This window comes from Mya arenaria, chromosome 4, assembly GCF_026914265.1.
Source record: "Mya arenaria isolate MELC-2E11 chromosome 4, ASM2691426v1".
NCBI lineage: Eukaryota > Metazoa > Mollusca > Bivalvia > Myida > Myidae > Mya > Mya arenaria.
This window is the reverse complement of record NC_069125.1, coordinates 22,449,130-22,471,317: the sequence shown is the minus strand read 5'-3', so window position 1 is coordinate 22,471,317 and position 22,188 is coordinate 22,449,130. Positions and strand designations below refer to the sequence as shown.

The window sequence follows — 22,188 nt, the reverse complement described above, 5'->3', positions numbered from 1 at the left end:
GGATAAAAAAATATCAGACCCTCAGGCAAGCTGCGTGCCCTGAATGCCTCATAACCGATTAACGTGCAAGCCCTTGGTTGATTTTTTCTATCAGGACCGCTAACACATGAAAGATACTTAGGGCTATTCCATTTAAACATATAACCCAGGGGGGTACGGCAACTGTTGTTGGCTGGACTGCTGGATGGACAGCAAGTGTAATGGACAGCTAGTGATGTTTGAACTGCAACTGTTGGTTGGACAACTATTGTTTCTAGATGGCTATATTTATAGATTGGACCATAAGTGTTGTTTCAACAACTATTAAGTGATTGAAAATATTGGTTTGACCATAAGTGTTGATTGGACAGCGATTAATAAATGGACCTCTTTTGTTGCACAGCTACTGTAAATTGGACAGCAATAACTGGTTGGATTCCCATTCATTGGTTGTGTTTCTCAGACTGTTTTATCTGAGCCATGATCATTAAAAGTCATATAATCTGTATAGAATTATAAGTACTTATTACTAAGTGCTTATTATTAATATTATTACAGGTACAATTATTCAATAATAATATTCATAATGCGCAACATATTGTTTTATACTATAAACAATTATTTTACAAGATCTTTCAATAAATTACAAATCCGTACAACCATGTTGTGTTTGTTTTCCAATTATTTTTTAAGATAGACACATCAACTTGCTTCGAACATGATAAATATGCCATTTAATTTTGCACAGCAAACAAAGAGTTCATGGCATAAATTATAATCTTATTCTTATCAAAATTAATATAGAGTTGAATCATTAAATTGCATTTCACATCAATTTCTAATGGGTCATTAGGTTTGATGAGATCTCTTTGCCACTTTGAAGTCAGGGTCAAAGTCCCTCGAAGAAAGAGCTTTTGCCAATTTCTGAGAAAAGGTTAAAGGGTATGTTCAATAAAGTTAAAATCAAGTTCTGTTTGACAAATGGACTGGAGATGTGCCATGTGATTCTTCCTATAATGGTAAATCAATGATTTCAATGTATCTTCAGCAACAAGATAGTTTAAAACATAAAACACGGTGACTATAGAGTGTAAAATTAAAATGATAGTAACTCTTCAAATCTTGGGAAAATGTTGTGAATTAAAACAGAAATGGTTCAATATCTAAATCATCATTAACAGCATCCATAAAAGCCTAATGTAAGATCAGTGAATTATTTTTTTTTACTTTTATACTTGTAAATTTTAAATCGCTTCTGAAGGGGGTTATTCCGGATCTATAACAACAAATAGAGGTAAGACCCCCAAACGGTTAATTTGCTTCTGTAGGGGGGAGGTCTAGTTCAAAAGTGCCTTCCCCCCGTGGGGTATATGTTTAAATGGAATAGCCCTTACATGTATAATCCTATTACTAAATTGATAAATCATGGCAATGAATCACATTTTGGTTTGTTTTCATGGTAGAAACCTGTGGCAGTATTCATAAAGCATCTTTAGTGAGCCTCTTCAACTTAGTGAATCATTGCTATATTACTTTAATAGGTGAAAGAAAATTAACAATGTTTTACACCAAATATATTTTTTTTATATATATGCATTTGAATAAATTTGATGAAAAGTATAGGCTATTTATTCATTATCAAAAATTAAAGTTGAAACTGTCCACTAATAAGCTTTATGAAAAAGGCCCCAATACAGGTGTCCATTTTGAGAGGTCAAAAAAACCTGCCCTTAGTAGGACTCAAACCAAACATCTCTTGGGTGAGCTTCAGACACCTGAACTACTTGATCATTATCAAAATAATAATTCTACAAGGCTTAATTACAGAAGCAACAGTAAAAATTAAACCCACCTGCTGTGTGTTGGGTTCATTCTCATGTTTCCGTTTCTGTATAAGGTCTGCTAATTCCTGTTTCTCCAATTCTGCCCATTTAATACCTATGTCAGACAGATTTGTAAAGCAAACAATGGCTACATGTATATCAAACATCTATTTTTAGGGTGCGAGTGATTTTTTAGCACTTTTGGGAGCTAACTATAAATGAGTTTTTGACCAGCTGCATTGTTTCCTTCCCAATTTAATTCTTGCACATGTATTTTACAGTCCAAGAAAGATACTGTAACAATTGATTCCTCCAAATTTGAGAGAAGACCACTTCACTAGATGAGTGTACATGTATGTAAGTAATCATAAGATAAAAATAAATTTGGAGCAATGCATTTACAATTGAACATTGTAGTAATGTACTTCAATGAACATGAATTAACTAATTAATAAATCTTGTTTAACTTTTAACTGTATAGATATTGGAGAGAGCTTTCTTCTTTTTGTTTATGCATTTTCATAACGATTAACAGTAGGAGGAGAAAGCTACATGTACTATGCAATGCATTTTAAGACTTTAGTATAGTACAAAATTTTAAACACCTGTCATTATCGAAATATATTGTGAATTTATATATTTCAATTCGAGTAGTGGTTGCAGTAGCTATTCCACAAAAGCCTTTGCCATTTTCCCAAACTTCGGAGATTTCTCTGACTGTCGTTCCTTCACCTGTACTTACTTTCCAAATGTTTCTTTGCTTGTTTGTGGACATGGAACATGTTGAGGGTGTCGAAGATTGGCTTGTGATGACATAGCTTACATACATATCTAGAATGTAGAAATGTTACATGTTCAACATAGACATTATTTGGTTTTCCACTATTCCTGCATGCACCATGTGGAATAAACAAACATCTAAAAATAGCATCTACATGTACTCATTACATTAAAAAACGTAATATTAAACCTTTTCTAAATACAATTTAATCACATTTTATGGATCAAAATTCATTTGACAAACATTTTATATTTTAACATCAGGGTGATGAAATAGTACTTGTCTCACATTTGTGTCATTTTTAATGTTGGTACATACATGTAGTTATGTCTGATCCCATGTCATCATTGTATATATGTAAATCTGTCATAATGTGCATGGACTGAAGTCAATTAATCTTGGATCTTGAACATATGCATGTTGTCATTTCCCATGTAAAAGTTTTGAGTGAATTTTAAGCTGTATCTTAGGATAAGTTTCTGCACCAAATTGAAGATATGGCCGATGATAACAACACCAAGTCTATGGCAATACATACCTCCACATCATTTCCTATAATAACTGAGTCAAGCCCAAAATACTCCTTTCCGTGATTACAAGTAAACTACATCATGTAGACTTACTTTCCATTTTGAAGTTTTGAAACCTCTTCACTGCTGGTGTCTTCATAGAGTAACTCAGTAACACGATTTTTCTGAAATAAATTTTATTTACTGTACCCTCAGTACATAAACTTAACGCATGTACAGACAATGAAATCTAATCTTTAGTTTCTCAAGCACATTTTTAAAACAAGAGATGTCACAGAAATGTGACAAATGTCCTCAGTTGGCCTCATTGGACGGATAGCCATTAGTATTTTAACCTGTCTGTACAAAAAAAGCCTTCAGTATCTAACATGTTTTCATGGTGACCGATCCTACCACCCCATAAAGTTTGTTAATATCTATTTAAGGAATGAATTGCGGGGTTGATGTCATTATCGGGGTATGAACGCAATTGGGCTGGTCAAAGTGTGTGAAGTCCGAAGGACTCCACGAGTAATTTGACCAGCCCAACTGCGTTCATATCTCCAATAATGACATCAACCCCGCAATTCATTCCTTATATTTACACCAATAAATTATTATTTTATTCAAGAATTGTTAAAAAATACTTCATTTCATTAAAGAAAACATTGCAGTAATCCTTTCTTACCCATTCTGTAAATAGAACGTCCCGACTGTAACCTTTTTTCAAAAGATGTCACAATAATGCGGGAAAAGATCAACCTTTTAAACGTAAAATTGAAACACTTATGGCAACAACACATTTAAAATATAATAAATTAACACTTTCTAAAATGTTGATTTATAAATTACGGGACCCTCTGACACAATACAAACAATAACAAGATCAATAGTTTACATGTATATTGTTATGCGATGAATTGCGATCCGATTATATCAGAAGATGTTGCGTTCATCGATTGATAAATGCAATTGCCGAAAGGCAGTTCATTTAAGGAATGGAAGTTGAGGTGTAAATATATGTCAATAAAGGGTCAAAATTTGTTTTAAAGAACATAAAACGATAATGAGTAAAAATCTCAACTTGAACTAAAACTTTAAGCAAAGTCCAACATGAGTGTTTAATTGTTTGTCTTTTCGTGTCATATGAAAACCTTCCCATATTGAAATAAAAATACATTGTCAGTCTTATCAATCAAATAATAAACATAGATTAAAACAAATTAAACAATAATCAATATTTGGAAGTCTAGAAGTCTAAATTATGCAAAAAAATGTTGTCAATCTGATTAAAAATTTTAAATCTTAATTAAAATGATTTTAAGTTATCAAATTAAAATGATTTTTTATTGTATCAGACATTTATTTAGATAAGCAATACTCATAACAAAAAACTCATATTTACCCCAATTTTTGCTTCAAAATTTATTCCAAAAGATTTTTCCACAAAACAATTATATTTCTAAAACTATTATTTTTCAGTCTGAGTGATTCATTGTTTGCTCTTCAAATACAACTAGGTTAATTCCACAACTCGACTTCAATTTGTTTAAGAAAGTAATCAAAACAATGTGCTAGCATTCGTGTTTTTATCAATTATTTAAGTGCCAAAATACAGGATGGTGACATTAAAGCCGCCATTATTCAGGAAAACTGGATACAATTCAGGACTGCATTCACAACCTGGGGTATACAGTTTAACCTTATTAAACCAGATACGCCCTCTCCAAACACCATCAACACTGTTACAGTGGACATGTCAAAACTAAATTTTGGTAACAGCACCATGCTGTAAACTCTTGAACTCATGGGTTCTTTAGCCATCACACCAGCATTCCGAGTTGAAAGATGAATGTTCTATAACATGATATTGCAGAAGACCCTTTTGAAATGTTGAAAATATTGTAAATTAAGCAGTACTAATAACAAACCAATAATGCCTTTGACCTTTGTCTCATTGACCTCAAAATTAATAGGATTAACCTGCTGGTTATGGCCAACTTGCCTACCAAAGATGAGGTCCCAGAGCTTGACTTTCTTCAGCTATTGATCGAAAATGGATTTCAGCTTAAAGATGCACTATTACTCCAAAATAAGATTTAACACATTTAATTCAATTGTATTCATTTACCCAAAAGGATGAACAAATATCGAAAACAATGGGTCTTATGAAGAAACCGAGTTTTATTTAAAGAAATGTGCAGAAAACACGGTTCTTTACCTTATGAGACCATAGTAAATCGCAGTAAATCTTTTCGAGTCACCAATCATTTAATATTTTTTGCATTTTCAGCTATTAAATACACTGTTATAATATTGTTGATAGTGATTAATATTTTCCCTACATGCATTATTTAGTAAGTAGTTGAGGGTGTATCACTCAAAATTTAAGTTCCCTTTACATGTGTATGTATTGATATTGAATAAGAGTGTCGCTTTAAGGCCACCATGACCTTTGACCTCAAAATCAATAGGGTTCATCTGCTGGTCATGCCAAACCTGCCTACTCAGTTTGAGGTCCCTTGACGTAAGCGTTCTTCAATTATTGATCGGAAACAGATTTTCAGCTTAACATCACCATGACCTTTGACTCAATGACCTCAACATTAATAGTATTCGTCTGCTCGTTATTACCAACCTGCCTACCAAGTTTGAGGTCCTTAATTATACCTAATCTTGCTTCAATCAATGACCGGAAACAGATTTTCAGCTTAAGGTCATCACGACTCTGACCTTTGAGAATGGACCTCAAAATAAATAGGTTTTGTCTGCTGTCATGACCAACCTGCCTACCAAGTTTGAGGTACTTATCCCTACGCTTTCTTCAATTATGGACCAAACACAAATTTTCAGCTTAAGGTCACCATGACCTTGATCTTTGACCCACTGACCTCAAAATCAATAGACAAAACGGACATGTACAGCAAGGCGCATAAATTTGGCTTTAATGATTATCGCTAAACATTTGTGTGTATACAAATTTTCATTTGAATATCTTGTTCAGATGTGGTCTTACATATTCCAAATTCCACAAATATTCCATCATTAAACTTTACAAATTGTACTTTTTTTATTGGAGTGTTTTCTTTGCTTTGATTTATGCATTGTTAATTCTCCTATCAGAAAGGGAACATGTTTTAGCTTACAGACTTTACAGTGCATTCCTAGCACTGCAAAAATGAACTTTCAATTATAATAAACCACATATTGTGACCAAAAACAATGACCCTTGATTAACAGACAGACAGACAGACAGACAGACAGACAGATAGATAGATAGATAATTCTTTATTTCCTCCTTTGAAGAAGAGATTGACATATCTATTATGGATATTTTATTCATCTAACAAATTGTTATACCCTCTGAACTGATAATGCACAATAGTCATCACCATCTCTCTTGAACGACATCTTAGTGAGGAGCTGTAGAGAACAAGCCTGAAAGAGAACTGACAGAAATTTTCAACATGTAATTATGAATGTTTACAAGATGAAGGCAAGGGGGGCCAGTGTGTGTATACCACGTGATAAATTACGTCATATATGCTTTGTCAGAAGGCAACATTTTGCTTTAAATGAAGACTAAAATCAATCTATGCTGCTGAAAGAGCCATGCCTTCGTTTTTTTACCGGACTTTGATAAGGTGATAAGCTTCAACAAATACTTTGACAAACCTGTTTCCAAAATAATGTTTTGACAGTGCTCCCATCAGATGGACATATTGTGGAAAGATTTGTCAAAGTTTTTTTAAGAAACTACACTCTCAATCAAACTCTGGTAAAAGACTGATGGCAGGGCTCCATAAGTGGCATAGACTGCGCTATATTTCATTTAAAATGGTGAAGAAACTGGACAGTTATCTTTGTTTTAAGTCTTCATTCGAGGCAAAATGTTGCCCTCCGACGTAGCATTTATGACACAATTTATCACATGGTATAGGTCTACACACTGGGAGCAGCAAGTTGGCTAACTGTAAAAGTGTTAGTCACATCTTTAAACACTGCAGAGACTGTTTCCATTAAATATAAAGCTCAAAGGCAAGTCAAGTCAAAGTCCAGTCAAGTGTCCATCCTGTTATTCAATTACATGTACTGTTTTCTTCATCAAAATCATTGCACACATAGATTGATTTATCACAGTGTTTGTTCTGAGCTTAAAAGATACTTATTTGTAATACTAATACATGTAAATTAAATGTTAACATTATAAGATAGCTAAAATGCACTAAATAATACATGGATAACAACACAATGAAAGATTTTGGGTCTTTGTCATTATGCAATACGCTAGCCTATGCTTCGTTGTGTGGCAGTAACATTGGTTTCGCAAGGTATCAATGCCAAAATAAGCAAAGACACATACATATACTAGCAGCCTATGCAGGTCATAAGAGGGTCATACTGAGTGGGGCCAGTGATACCAGGATTCATTGTGAGTGCATTTATCCTTTTTGTACTGTGAAAGCTATTAGCCTTTACCCAATTTGTGGTGATCAGTAACTATAAAGACTCAAGTGTCAGTATGGCAAATGTAAATATTCTTAACTAAAAGAGTCTTCTTACAGTTAAAACAAGTTTTACAAATTAACAACTTGTAAATGAAAAACAATGCGTATGAACTATGAAGTATCAATTAGATAAAGGTCATGATCGAAACCAGGTTGTTTTGAGGCCAAAAAATCATAACCGACAGCCGCCATGTTGGATGCAAAATGTAAACAACAGATGATTGATACAGACAGGTCTTATTTTTGTAGTTTTTCACACAGGGGGCAGTTGCCTTGACCATGACCCACCCTATGGCCACACACCCCTCCAGTCAAAACTTTTTTTTCAAAGACCAAAATTAATTGAATCATCAATCACAAAACCCTAATTATCAACCAAAATTTAGAATATAGTCAATTGTTACCACAGCCCTCCCCCTCCACCCCTAGTCCAAATAATTGTACTTTGACGATTTTTTTTTAGATTTTTGATATGGCAAATCCTTCACGTACAAATTGTTTAGTATCAAAAGTGGGTAGTTGTTCCGATCAGGATTCCGTGTTAAAGCATATAGCGTCTATAAAATATCGTAAAAACAAGAAATATTACCAGATAATGTTATTTTATATTAGTTCCGTACACAAAAATTAAATATCCAACTTATAATAATGAGTTTGACGGCTTTTCTTCATTTCATTCTGTCAAAACATAACAATATATACATGAAGGGCACCTGCAAGGCTTTAGGGCACAGTTTTAAATCGCTCGGAACATTTCGGCCATGGCCGAGTTGTTACGATTGTATAACGAGGTCTATCTCGAAGCCTTGTCGGAGGAGGCCGAGTTATTACGATTGTATCGAGTTGTTCCCCTTGGCATAATTGTTGTCTGTGTCAGTCAACTTTCGTTTTATTGGAAAGGTAAACAACATCTTTTAATGCATTAAATGCTTGTTCAGTGCAAAATAACATTTCACTTACATGGTAAAATATGAATATAACTCTTTATGATCAATTTCAACCATAAAATACTTCACTTAAAACAATTTAAATATTTTTATAACACCCCTGTTTTTTGCACATTCCCGTTTAGACGTTAAGAATTGGAAGAATCCCGTATAACATGTCTATTATTTTAGACTACCTCCACCCCCATCCCCAGGGGTATAACGGGGAGATGGGCTGTGTTTTTACCTTCCAGATGCCCCCCCCCCCGAGTCCCAGGTGAATGTTTTGTCTTCGCACCAAAAATAGCGGTGAATGGGCCTTACCTAAGGTCCCTGTGGTGCGAGGCATTTGGTGGTGATTTTACCAGCGGGCCGTCTTCGCAGGTCAGGGATTTTACCCCGGCTTGGCTGGACCAAAAGTCAGTCCCCGCTATTCCCCAGTCCTGGGGCCTTGGGGGGGGGGGGGGGGGGTACAATTGACTGGTGCATTAGGGTTTTGTGATAGTTGTTTCAATTAATTTTGGTTTTGGAGGGTTGAGCGGCTATAGGCAAGTGTTATATGGGAAACGAAATCGAATATTTAGGGGATTCGATTTTGGTTAACGTAAATCGTTCTGAAGGGCGGTGCAAAAGCACGGTTACCGGTACCCGGTATTTGCAATCACTTTCCGATAGGACTGCTATAGTTAATATTATAATAGTACGATGGCTGTTGTGGAGTTATAATTATTAAATATGCTCTTACTTTAAACTAAATGCCTTCATTTGATAACAAAGGTTATAGTTATCCAAATTGTATCCAATTATATATTTTGGCAGATCAGGCGATAAACCGAAACTGGATCCATTTTAGTCAATTGCACACTTCAATAAGGCTAAAGTTTTTATAAAAAATAAATAAACAAAAAATGAAAATGACTTTCAACTGACCCCCGTATAGTCAACAAAACTATATGGGATTCAGTTTTGATAACTCAACAAATATTATAAAGTCGTATTACACCAGAAAGTTGATTAAGGATTCAGTTATGGTTGAATGCAATTTATGGGTATACGATTACTAAATGGGAGTCAGTTTTGGTTAAATGCAATTTATGGGTATACAATTACTATAAGGGAGTCAGTTTTGGTTAACTGCAATTGATGGGTATACAATTACTATAAGGGAGTCAGTTTTGGTTAACTGCAATTTATGGGTATACAATTACTATAAGGGAGTTAGTTTTGGTTAACTGCAATTTATGGGTATACAATTACTATATGGGAGTCAGTTTTGGTGAACTGCAATTTATGGGTATACAATTACTATATGGGAGTCAGTTTTGGTTAAATGCAATTTATGGGTATACAATTACTATATGGGAGTCAGTTTTGGTGAACTGCAATTTATGGGTATACAATTACTATATGGAAGTCAGTTTTGGTGAACTGCAATTTATGGGTATACAATTACTATATGGGAGTCAGTTTTGGTTAACTGCAATTTATGGGTATACAATTACTATATGTGATCCAGTTTTTGCATCTCTACTGTAGGCTAGGCATTGAACGCACGTTACAATGAACAGCTATAATGATATATCTACAAAATGCAATGAACCGAAACTGAATCCCCTTTAGTCAGTCGGAAGTCAACTGTTCATTTCAATATGCATTCAATGCCTAGAGATATCAAAACTGGATCCAAGATAGCATTGATGCCTTACTTATGAAATGCAATTGCATTTAACCAAAACATGATCCTTTTAAGTCTACTGTCCAATTTAAAATGAATATGCGTTTGTTGTGTTATCAAAACTGGATCCCATATACAGAGGAAAATGTGTTTTTACCAAAACGGGATCTCTTACTGTCAACTGTTCGTTTCATTATAATGCTCACGGTTTAGAGATATCAAAACTGGATCCCATATAAAGTAATGCTACACACATACAATGCAATTAACCAAAACTGAATCCCTTTTAGTCAGTTAAGTCAACTGTGTATTCAATATGTTTTCACTGCCTAAGGATATCAAGCCTGGATCCATCTAGTAGTTTAATACCCATACATTTATGTTGCAAAAATGCAATTAACCAAAACTGAATCCCTTACAGTCAATTGCGTCAACTGTTCATTTCAATGTGCGTTCATTGCATAGCCTACAGTAGAGATGCCAACCCTGGATCCCATATAGTAATTGTATACCTATAAATTGCATTTAACCAAAACTGACTCCCATATAGTAATTGTATACCCATAAATTGTAGTTAACCAAAACTGACTCCCATATAGTAATCGTATACCTGTAAATTGCATTTAACCAAAACTGACTCCCATATAGTAATTGAAGACCCATAAATTGCATTTAACCAAAACTGACTCCCATATATTAATTGTATACCCATAAATTGCATTTAACCAAAACTGACTCCCATATAGTAATTGTATACCCATAAATTGCAGTTCACCAAAACTGACTCCCATATAGTAATTGTATACCCATAAATAGCAGTTCACCAAAACTGACTCCCATATAGTAATTGTATACCCATAAATTGCAGTTCACCAAAACTGACTCTCTTATAGTAATTGTATGCCCATCAATTGCAGTTCACCAAAACTGACTCCCATATAGTAATTGTATACCCATAAATTGCAGTTCACCAAAACTGACTCCCTTATAGCAATTTGATACCCATAAATTGCATTTAACCAAAACTGACTCCCATATAGTAATTGTATACCCATAAATTGCAGTTCACCAAAACTGACTCCCTTATAGTAATTGTATACCCATAAATTGCAGTTAACCAAAACTAACTCCCTTATAGTAATTGTATACCCATAAATTGCAGTTAACCAAAACTGACTCCCTTATAGTAATTGTATACCCATCAATTGCAGTTAACCAAAACTGACTCCCATATAGTCAGCTGATTCAGCTGTTCATTGTAACGTGTTTTCAATGCCTAGCCTACAGTTAAGATGCCAAAACTTGATCCCATATAGTAATTTTATACCCATAAATTGCATTTAACAAACACTGAATCCTTTTAATCAACTGTCTTATGTTATATGATTATATATTCGTTGAGTTACCAAAACTGGATCCCATATAGTAAGGATTTTCTTTTTTACCAAAACTGACTCCCATAATTATAGTCAACACTTCGTTTCAATATAGTAATCATATTAGTAACCACGGCCAAGATATATCAAAACTCCTTCCCATATAGTTATCTTATACCCATATACAGCTTTAAACCATTATGTAGCAAATAAGTCATTTTACGACATTATCCATTTTTGAATCCCCTCTATCATTGAATAATGAGAAAACGTCTCCCATATAACCTCCACCGCGGCTATAGGGTGGGTCATGTCAATGCAACTGCCGCCTGTGGTTCTGGATCTGGATCTGGATGTATACGCTGCAGAGCCTTTCAGCATGTACGCAGCGGGAGAGAGAACACTTAGTAAGACTGTTGGACTGCTCTTCTGAAGCAGTTCACTGTATCAGCACACACAATGGAAGGGTCCAGGTTATTCCACTCGGTGGTAGTCTTAGGTAGGAACGATTGCCTAAATTGTTCAGTTTTACAGTTTATATGTTTGTAACACTTTGAGTGGTTTATTGCGTGTTTTTGCACTAGGTTGTTTGATACAAAGTCTTTAAGATTTCTGGGTTTAATCAGGCGTTTGCCACTAATGGGGGTCAGATAGGCATTTGCTGGCATAGCTGGCACCTTTCCCTCGGTCATCTTGTTTTAAATGAAACACACACACTTTTTTACTATCACTCAGTTATTATGCCAATGGAAATAATCAATATGCGGTCGAAATGAAATTGTTCCTGGATATCATACCTGGTTGGCAAATAATCGGTCAACGGCTACAGATCATACAAATTTCGAACAAAAAATAGTCAGTTGTTTTCGATAAGAAATGGCCGAGTTGTTCCGAATGCTATGATGTACTTGATTTTTTGTTGAAACAGTGGTCGATTTGGTTAGACTCTATAGTGACTCTATGCAAAAGTTTAAGTATTTAATTCGTCATCGTGCAATATACCAATTGGATGATTAACTTAGATTATTTGCTTTCTAGGTAGTCCATATCAATCACGGACCTATTAACCGTATAGTTTAAAAAATCTTAGAAAGAGTTGTATACAACCAACTAGAATCTTTTCTTGTTAAACATGGATTATTATACGAACTTCAGAGTGGTTTTAGATGTAACTATTCAACTGACTCCTGCCTAATTCATTTGACCGACCATATAAAAGATCAAAATTCCAAAGGTCTATATACAGGAATGATTATGCTGGATCTTCAAAAGGCGTTTGATACCGTAGATCACAAAATTCTATGTCAGAAGTTAAAAGAAATTGGTGTGGATTCAATTGAGTGGTTTCAATCATATTTATCTGGACGTAAACAAGTTGTCAGTGTAAATAATACAACGTCTCAATTCATGAACATCTCTTGTGGCGTTCCTCAAGGAAGCATACTTGGACCGTTGCTGTTTTTAAGCTATGTCAATGTTATGAGTATAAGCATAAGTGAAAAATGTAAATTAATATTATATGCAGATGATAGTGCTATCCTTTTCTCACACAAAGATCCGTCTGTTATTAGTAATGTACTCGGCAAGGAACTTGAAAACTGTAGTAAGTGGTTAGTTGACAACAAACTGTCTTTGCATCTTGGAAAAACAGAATGTATTTTATTTGGGTCTAAAAGGAAACTAACAAAAGTTGATAGCTTTAATGTAAACTGCAATGGCCATATCATAAAACCTAAACAATCCGTTAAATATCTTGGAAGTATACTGGACAATGATCTCAGTGCGGCATCTATTGTTAACAATATTGTCAGTAAAGTTAATTCTAGGTTAAAAAATTTATATAGACAAAATCTTTTTTTAGATATGAAACTAAGAAGATTGTTATGTAACTCCTTAATACAATGTCATTTTGACTATGCATCGAAATCTTGGTACAGTGGTATATCTAAACAATTCAGGAACAGATTACAGGTCACTCAGAACAAAGTTGTCAGATTTATTTATGGCTATGATTGTGGAACTTCCCTGAAAGTCTCAGCTTTCAATGATATTGGATGGCTTAATATAGAAAATAGGATAAAGCAACTACGTTAAAATCGTTAATAGCAAATGCCCATCATACTTACATGAACATTTTACTTTAGTCTCATCCACACATTCTTACAACAGTAGACATAGTGCTGGAAATTTTAAAGTGCCACAGGCTGACAGTTTTATATTAAATACTTTCTTTTATCAAGCAATCCAGGACTGGAACAGTATTCCAATAAAGTTAAAAGAATTGAAAAATAAGAATACTTTTAAAAAAGAAGTGAATACTTTTAAAAAAGAAGTGAAATCACATCTCATTGTTGGTATGAAATGTGCAGAAATGGAAGATTTCCTATTTTATTAATTGTTATTCATTTAATATTGCATATATATCAGTTCTAAGATTTTTGTCATATTATGCTAAAGTGTCATATGGTTTTAACAATTGGTTGCATTATAATTTTAAAAGTTCGATCTCAAACATTTAATCATTCTTTGACTGGTCAAGAGTACATGCATGTTATTTTTGCATAAGAAAACCTAATTTAAAAAGCTTACAACTGAGATCTGGGCAAATAATTACATTTGTCATAAGGACCCCATCGGAAATAAGTTGAATAACTTTAATGGGTTATCCTGTGTTATATATTTGTCACATTGAATTAAATCTTTATTAACGCACGTATGTATCTAAAGCATTCTAATGATGTTGTGCTTTAGTATAGATCTATATCATCACTAATACTTTGTTAATCAGTCTGTGTTATAACTTTATGAGATATTTGGTTTGTTACTATGACATATATATATATATATATATATATATATATATATATATATATATATATATATATATATATATATATATATATATATATATATATATATATAATATATATATATATATATATATATATGTGTGTGTGTGTCATAGTAACAAACCAAATGCACGAATCTATCTATCCATAACCGTTTTATAGGTCCGTGGTATAAACAGCTGCATGAAACTTTTCTGAAGATCCATTATTGTATTTCAACTAAAATATTAATTGAAAAATAAACTGAAACTGAAACTATTACCCGAATTGAGTTAAACCTGGGACCTAAAACAAATCCCACTCCCAGCTAGGTTTAACAAAAAACAGGGAATTCTTGAATACAAAAAAAACCTCATCCACTCTGCCGTTCCATGATTTAAATGGAAATTAAAAGGCCTAGTTTAAGGAATGTTTGGCATGATAATCCCCTGTTGTGCATCTCCTGCTAATTGCACTGGTGTCACAGTAGGGGCCAATTTCTTGTCTATTCTTTTATTGGCTCAGGGTCATTTAGGGTCCATTTTTAAAGTAGAACATCGAAAACTGCACAGCAGGATACTCAGATTGGAGATCTGATAAGCCAATTAGGCAATAAGATTGATTTATTATTATTATTATATTTTTTTTTTTTTTTTTTTTTTTGGGGGGGGGGGCACTTATAGAAGGCTTAAACTAGGCCTTTAAGGGATAATAAATTAAAGACGACAATAAAAGAAACAGGGGAATAACCTTTACCGTATAAAACCTTCACGCAGATTGTAATTTTTATTTTTTGGTATTGACTGCTGTTATATTTAAAGCTTGATAAATGGGTATGTTGTAATGTTTTGTTGTCATGTATTGGGTAATATTAAACTGTACCATCTCTATCGGTAGCGTAGTGGTTGGTCGTTCGTTGTTTTTTTAAACAAGGATAAACTGTTTTCAAGCTATGATAGAAGGGTCGTTAATTTACGGTCGGGGTCATGCAGATTTCAACGTTAAAACTTGATCTGTCATCCGGCATCCGTTGAAAAATGGTCAATATTTTTCAGAGTAAAACATAATATAAAACACCGGCCTACGAATCAACTGCATGATCAGTTGTGTTGTAAAGTAGTGCATGAGTACATTAGTGCTTTCAAAGCTTTGATTATTTAAAAGAATGGTATGCTTATATAGTTAATTGCTCTTTATTGAAATTTCATTACATAAATATCATAGACCGTGCAGTACAAGAAATTAGAAGTGGCGCGATATTTCCCTCTGGCCTGGGGATGCCAGACGGAAGTTTTCCAGCACGGCTTAATTCACCGGAAATGCATGTTCGGGTTCATGGGGTTGCTTATCCGATATGCAGGAAAATACAAAAGGAACTTTTTCCGATCATCATGGAACGGTTTAATTCAAACTTATCGTTTTTTTCAGATTGATACCTTAGACTTGTATTTTGAAATTTAACTGCAGACAGTACATGTGTAGATAAACATGCAGTCTGTTTTTAAAGTTTGCTAGTCCTAGTACTGTTGCAGTCTCGCTGAACAATTGATAGAATCTGTCCTGTGCAAATACAATCAGGCAAACCAAGGGAAATTAAATTATTTCCGATATCTGCACAAAGAAAGGCGGATCGCAGGTATATTTCTGAAATATTAGAGATTGTTACCCCTTTTCCGTTAGAGAAGATTATTTACTTTGATAAACATGTTGTGCTATTAAGGCATACTGTACATTGTTGTTAAAAGGTCTTTAAATTCACGGTAAATTCACCCATGCATGCATTTTGCATGTGGCCACACCCCACCCACATGAAATTCTATTGAAAGAGAAGAGGTTTATACATTCATTCCACGTTAACTCAGCAACTTCGCATGTGTATCTTAAGTCAAAATGACACATCAAGAAAGTTATTTACTTAATTTTCAGGGATCGAATTTAACTTTTTTTGCCACTAGCAAGTTTTTGCTAGTGCCATTTTTTTCAACTAGCAAAATGGTTGGTTCCACTAGCAGATATTTAAAGGCTGTTTTACTTCATGTAAGTTGCCAAATAAACAAGTAGTTTTGTTGTAGCATTATGTACATTGTTTATCAAGTGCACTGAGATAAGAATCAACTATAAACCTTTACGTTTTGTTTTTAATTCTTACATATATTAAGTCATATACCCTTAGCTGGGCTAACTAAGCTCCTGGTTACTCAAAAGCCTTGAATCATTAGTAGTATGTGACTACACAGTCACTCCTCCCCACCTTATTTTATACTTTCAAAATGTGAAGTGGGGAGGAGTGTAACAGTCATTATTCTTAGCCATTCAATGCGTCTGAGTAGCCAAGTGCCTGGTAAGTCAAGTTGGCTAGAGGACCAGACTTGCAAGCAGGTGTTCATAGGCTCGAATCCTACACAGAGTAGATGTTTTTCTCTTGAAAATATATATATATGTACACTGACATTTTTCGATGGTAATGTATGTTGCACACGTGACCAAAGCATGGAGGATCTAGTCAGTAATATGGGCAGGGTGCGAACTAGCTGTTGCTTAGTAAAAAAATAAATAAAAAAAATACTGTAATGCCTACAGTTGATGTTTTATCACTGGTGAATTCTTTACAAACATCACACTACACTTTAAACTCAACATTGCCATTATTCTCTTTTGTTGCATACAAAAGTTTTGTGTTCAACTCCGTTTCCTATTTTTTAGACGGTTCTGACAGATGCCGTAGAATCGGACCGAGAATTTTTGGTTTGCGACAAAGTACCGACAATTCATGACTTTTCGCTAGGTTTGGTTTTATTGAAGGGTTTTTCGGTCAATCCCCGCGTCGCTGTCAGCCTTTTCACCTTTCCAGGCATTTTCGCGTAACAAAACGTGGTTAATTTCCACTTCTTTTTTGGCAGTTGTGAATCACAAACCAGACGAAAACAGTTATCTCCTAGGCGCTTGCTTAAATATTCGATATTAACATTTGAGTATAGCGACAACCGTCCATACACGGTCACGGGATTATCTTCGAGGCGCTTACTTAAATATCTGATAATAACATTTGTACACACCGACAAGCGTCCATATACCGGGTCACGTGATTATCTATTATGCAGTAAACTTGCGGAAAGGAGTTTTTAAAGCGCAAAGGAGAGTTTGAGCGAATTCGACGATTTTATTCGCGGTCGCAAAAATATTCGAGTGCCAGGATTTTCTACTCGCATTTTACGATTCTTACTCGCATTTTGCGAGTTAGCGACCGTTAAATTCGATCCCTGATTATTCCATTGTTTAGAAATTTAGTTTTGTAGGCTCTTATATAATCTTTCAAACATTTACAGTATTGTTTTAAGCTTTACTGAAAGTACAGTTCCTCTTATTGTAAAAATGTTTACCAGGAAAAGTTAAGTTACAAAAATAATTACATAATTAATTTTTTTTAATTGCATTATGATTTGTCCCCTGTGCACCCTTTCCATTATTTAACAAAGTATTAAACATGTATGAATTCTAGTACTTTATATTACCATTGATGGTATTTTCTTATTTTTAGACTCAATATGAAGTAATAAATGTTATATATATATATGTGATTGTTTGCTGTAAGTTGTTCTCTTAGCCACTATTTTCCATTTGCATCATTACATGCTGTTGAATTTTGAGGAAATACTTGTGAAAAATGTGATACTGAAGAAATTTTGAGGAATACACTATCATATACACAGAAATGTCTTTAGTTGATCACAAATCATTATTTTATTAACATGAAAGTGAATAATAATGCATTATATTTGCTTTCAATATGTGTCCCCTGTGCACCGAAAAATAGTTCAATTTTGAAATGAAAAATTTGGCACTTTTAAGTTACAATACATTCTTGAAATTTGGTATGTGGTCTATAAAGATGCATAAGGTGAGGTTAATGTAGATTTTTCCCTTATTTGATTCTTGTTTTAATTACAGCAAAAACTTTGTGAGGTAACAATTTATTTTTGGTTTCAAATTTAGACAAAATGTGTTGATTTTTTTTATTTTTCTTAAACAACTGAGTTATTACCGGTATGCACATCACTACACACAGGTACCAATTACTGATTATATAATTCAGAAAAAGCATATGATTTACGCAAGGTTCTTGTCATGAATAAGACACTTTTATAAATCAACCATATTGTAGTAGAAATGTTCGCAATATTTGGATTTAAGGTCAAATTTTTTTATTTGTATTTCCTGATACTTTCCCAAAGTTGTTTCTGTGTAATTTGAAGTATTTACTTTCATGTAAAATAGGTGACAATCATGAAAACTGGGTTTGAATTTTCAACCCCTATGTCACACTTTTGCCTCATTATTTTGAAAAGCACCCATATCCATTAGAGCTCGGTTCCTTTCGAAAACCAGCCAGATCTGACCATGCATGCCTAGATTATAGCCCTTGATAGTATAAAAAAATGCTATTGTGTAAACACTAGCTTGTGAACACGATACAGTCTTCAGTTTTGATTGTATCTCGATGAAACTTGTACAGTACTTAGATATCCCTTAGAGCTCAGTTCCTTTTGAAAACCAGCCAGATCTGCCCATGCATGCCTGGATTATGGGTCTTGAAAGTATAAAAAATGCTATTTTAAGCTAAGTCTTTTTTTAGCCAAGTCTGCATGAGCGAAGTCTATTTTTAGCCAGGTTTACATGTAAAGTCACAATTGCTTGTGAAGGTTTGTTCAAATTATGCCCCTGGGGTCATTACTGCCCCCCCCCCCCCCCACGGAGATGGAAACGACCTCTGCGATGTTGGCGGAGGCCCAGGGAAGAGTTGTCTTTTCTATGTAAGGGACGGACTCAGCCCCACCCCACCCCCCTAAATTGGGAAATGTTAAAAACTTTTTTGTCTGAAACCACTATGCAAATCCTTGCTATATTGAACAAGGCTTTATTTCACTACCATGGTTGTTCAAATTATGCCCCTTGGGTCAAAACTGGCACTGCCCTGGGTGTCACAATTTTCCTAGAGACTTATTTAAGAAATATTTTCAAAATCTTCTTGTTTCAAACCACAAGGCCTATACCTTTCATATTTGTTGTGGTGCATCTTATGATGCAATTGAAAACATTTGAAATAATGCCCCTTGGGCAAAAGCTGGCCCCACCCCTTTTGACTTATTAATTTTTAAAGCTACAGTAATGAAATTTTGACCATGTGAACAGTTTTGCAAACGAGCATTAATGTTGTCCTCGGATGTCCTTGACTTTGACCGACTTTTTATTTTTAAAGCTACAGAAATGAAATTTTGACGATGAGTACAGTTTTGAAAGCAGATATGTTTTACCCTCAGATTACCTTTACTTGGCACATATTAAAATAGTTCACGCAATTAATCTGCTTACAACACTTCCTGTCCTCAGATGTTGAACGTGCAGCGTTTTCAGCTAACCCAAACACTAAAAGTGAACTATATATGTGTTGCCTATTACTCAAACGTACATGGATTGAAAATGACCACAAGAGCCATGCCAGTAGAGCGTAGGCCCTTTTGGGCCTCTTGTTTAGTGTATGGGAAGTATATTAAATTTCCATAGTTCAAGTGGCAACGAACAAGAGACTTGTACAATGTTAAGAACAAGGATTTGTCCATGAAGGTGAATTTCTTTCTAATAAGCCAAATGATTTTGTTTACTTTGTTGACTATAATTAATGTGGGTTTCAAAATTCAAGTTATTTGTGAAGAGCACACCCTGGTCTTTTTCAGATTAATCCCTTGCAAGTTTGTGAACATTTCCGTTTTCATCTTTCATGTTATAGTCATTGTGAAATTTTTCATTACCAAATGACACAATTTTACATTTCTTAATATTGAATTTCAGTTACCAGTCCTTACTCCACTGACATAAATGGTCAATATCTTCTTGAAGCTGTTGTTGATCAGTTGTGGAAAGAATATTATTATAGATTTTACAGTCATCTGCAAACATTTACAGAGGCATCCAACTACATCCGGTATATCATTCACGAAAATTATTATACGAAAAGAATCGGCCCAAATATAGAGCCCTGGGGAATTCCTGACAAAACTGGATTCCACTCAGATTTTTGACCATCAACCACTACTCTTTAAAAAGTTACCAGGCCAGTTCAAAATTGGTCCAGAAATACCATATGCATTTACCTTTTTAAGAAGTCTACGGTGAGGTACAGTCACTACACTATCAAAAGCTTTTCTGAAGTCAAGGTATATTGTATCAACTTGAAAATCATTGTCAACTGCTTCAGTCCAATCCTCCAATACCGACAGTAGTTGGAAAATAGTGTTTTTGTTCTTACGAAAGCCATACTGACAGTCTGACAAAAGTTTATGACGGGACAAATGTACAACTATAACAGCCCGAATTAATTTCTCAAGCAGTTTACAAATCAAAGAAGTCAATGACACGGGGCGGTAATTTCCTGGGTCTGTTTTGTCACCTTTTTTAAAAATGCATGTTACATTTGCTAGTTTCCAATCACATGGTAGGATCCCGGTGGAAACTGACTTCTGAAATATTTCGCTTAACGGTATGTATATTTCTTCAGCACATTGCTTTAAAAAGAAAGGATGGCAGTTATCTGGACCACACGCTTAAGAAGTTTAGAGCTTTTAAATGTTTTAACACCAACTGGGGTGATACAATAACATCCGAGATAAAATTTTCTCTTTCAAACTTATCCTCAAAATTAGGAATTTCAGATTTATCCTCCCTCCTGAAGACTGTCAGATGCAAAGAAATCATTCAAAATGTTAGCTTTGTCTTTAATTTCAGTAGCAATGTTACCGTTCTTATCTCTTAGATCACTCCTGCTTTTTGTCTCCCCTTTCACAAAACTCCAAAACGATTTTTGATGTGTTTTTGAACTTTCTGCTACACCTTTTTGGTATTTCTTTTTAGAGAACCGAATAGCTTTAGTTGTACTATTTCTTTTTTTACAGTAAGATTGATAGTCCCTATAACTACGGCTGTAGGTGTAACGCTTCCATGCATGATACTTTTTCTTGACCTTTTTACACAGTAATAAGTCCATCCATTTTGGTGTTTTTACATCCCCCCTTAGTATTACACTCTGGAATAAAATTTTCAACACAGAAATTCATATGTCGAAATGGAAAGGACCAAGAGTCATCAACATTCATATCCGCCATCTCCTTCCAGTTTACCCTACTTAAGTAGTTTCTAACTTCAACATAATCACTTTTTTTACTTTATTTACTGGTTCTCTGTCCTTGTTTACTACACATGGAATTTCACAGATTATTGATATGTGATCACTTGCGCCGAGTTTGCTACTCAAAGTTAAGTTTTCAACTTAAGTCTGGTTATCAGTTAGTAATATGTCTAAACAACTAGGGTCTTGACCCTGTCTATACCTTGTAACACCTTGCACATGTTGGTTAAGAAAGTTATCTCTGAGGTATTCAACAAAAGAAAAAGCAGGATGTGTTTCATTTCTGTATACTGTCCATGTGGACCAGTCTATTTCCGGGAAATTAAAGTCACCCAAAATCATCAGATGGTCAAAAGTTAAACTACATGCCTGTTTCAAGCTGGTTCAAATTCCTCTGATTTACCAAGTAACTTGAAGGAGACTTGTATATTCCCTCTATTAAAAGTTTTTTAGCATTTGGCATTTGCAAGTCTCAATTCACACCAAACAGAGTCAGCTTCACACAAAATTTGACAATAATCTGCAACTATAGCCTCTTTAACATAAATAACTACCCCACGGCTGTTGTCTTGAACTTTAGCACTAAAACACTGATAACCCTTC

At 34.4% G+C, this 22,188-nt stretch overlaps 2 protein-coding genes across 9 annotated transcripts in view; one reads left to right on the top strand and one right to left on the bottom strand.

Moving 5' to 3' along the window:
* Nucleotides 1-12,472, bottom strand: part of LOC128232832 (uncharacterized) — a 36,847-nt gene extending 24,375 nt beyond the window's left edge. For 2 of the 6 annotated variants that reach the window (XM_052946591.1, XM_052946597.1), the window contains exons 1-5: nucleotides 12,375-12,472; nucleotides 6,453-6,530; nucleotides 3,207-3,277; nucleotides 2,545-2,633; nucleotides 1,832-1,917 (exon numbers count right to left, since the gene is read on the bottom strand). In XM_052946591.1, coding sequence (XP_052802551.1) covers nucleotides 1,832-1,917; nucleotides 2,545-2,633; nucleotides 3,207-3,277; nucleotides 6,453-6,503 — 297 coding nt within the window. In that variant the 5' untranslated portion in view covers nucleotides 6,504-6,530; nucleotides 12,375-12,472. Of the gene's footprint in view, nucleotides 1-1,831; nucleotides 1,918-2,407; nucleotides 2,634-3,206; nucleotides 3,278-6,452; nucleotides 6,542-8,189; nucleotides 8,498-12,374 lie in introns of those variants that run through there. The other 4 variants (XM_052946593.1, XM_052946594.1, XM_052946592.1 and 1 more) reach the window with 4 other exon arrangements.
* LOC128232835 (serine/arginine-rich splicing factor 3-like) overlaps nucleotides 8,462-22,188 on the top strand; it is a 43,511-nt gene continuing 29,784 nt past the window's right edge. For 2 of the 3 annotated variants that reach the window (XM_052946602.1, XM_052946600.1), the window contains exon 1: nucleotides 15,955-16,041. The gene's annotated coding sequence lies outside the window, so the exon portion shown is untranslated. Of the gene's footprint in view, nucleotides 8,501-15,954; nucleotides 16,042-22,188 lie in introns of those variants that run through there. The other variant, XM_052946601.1, reaches the window with a different exon arrangement.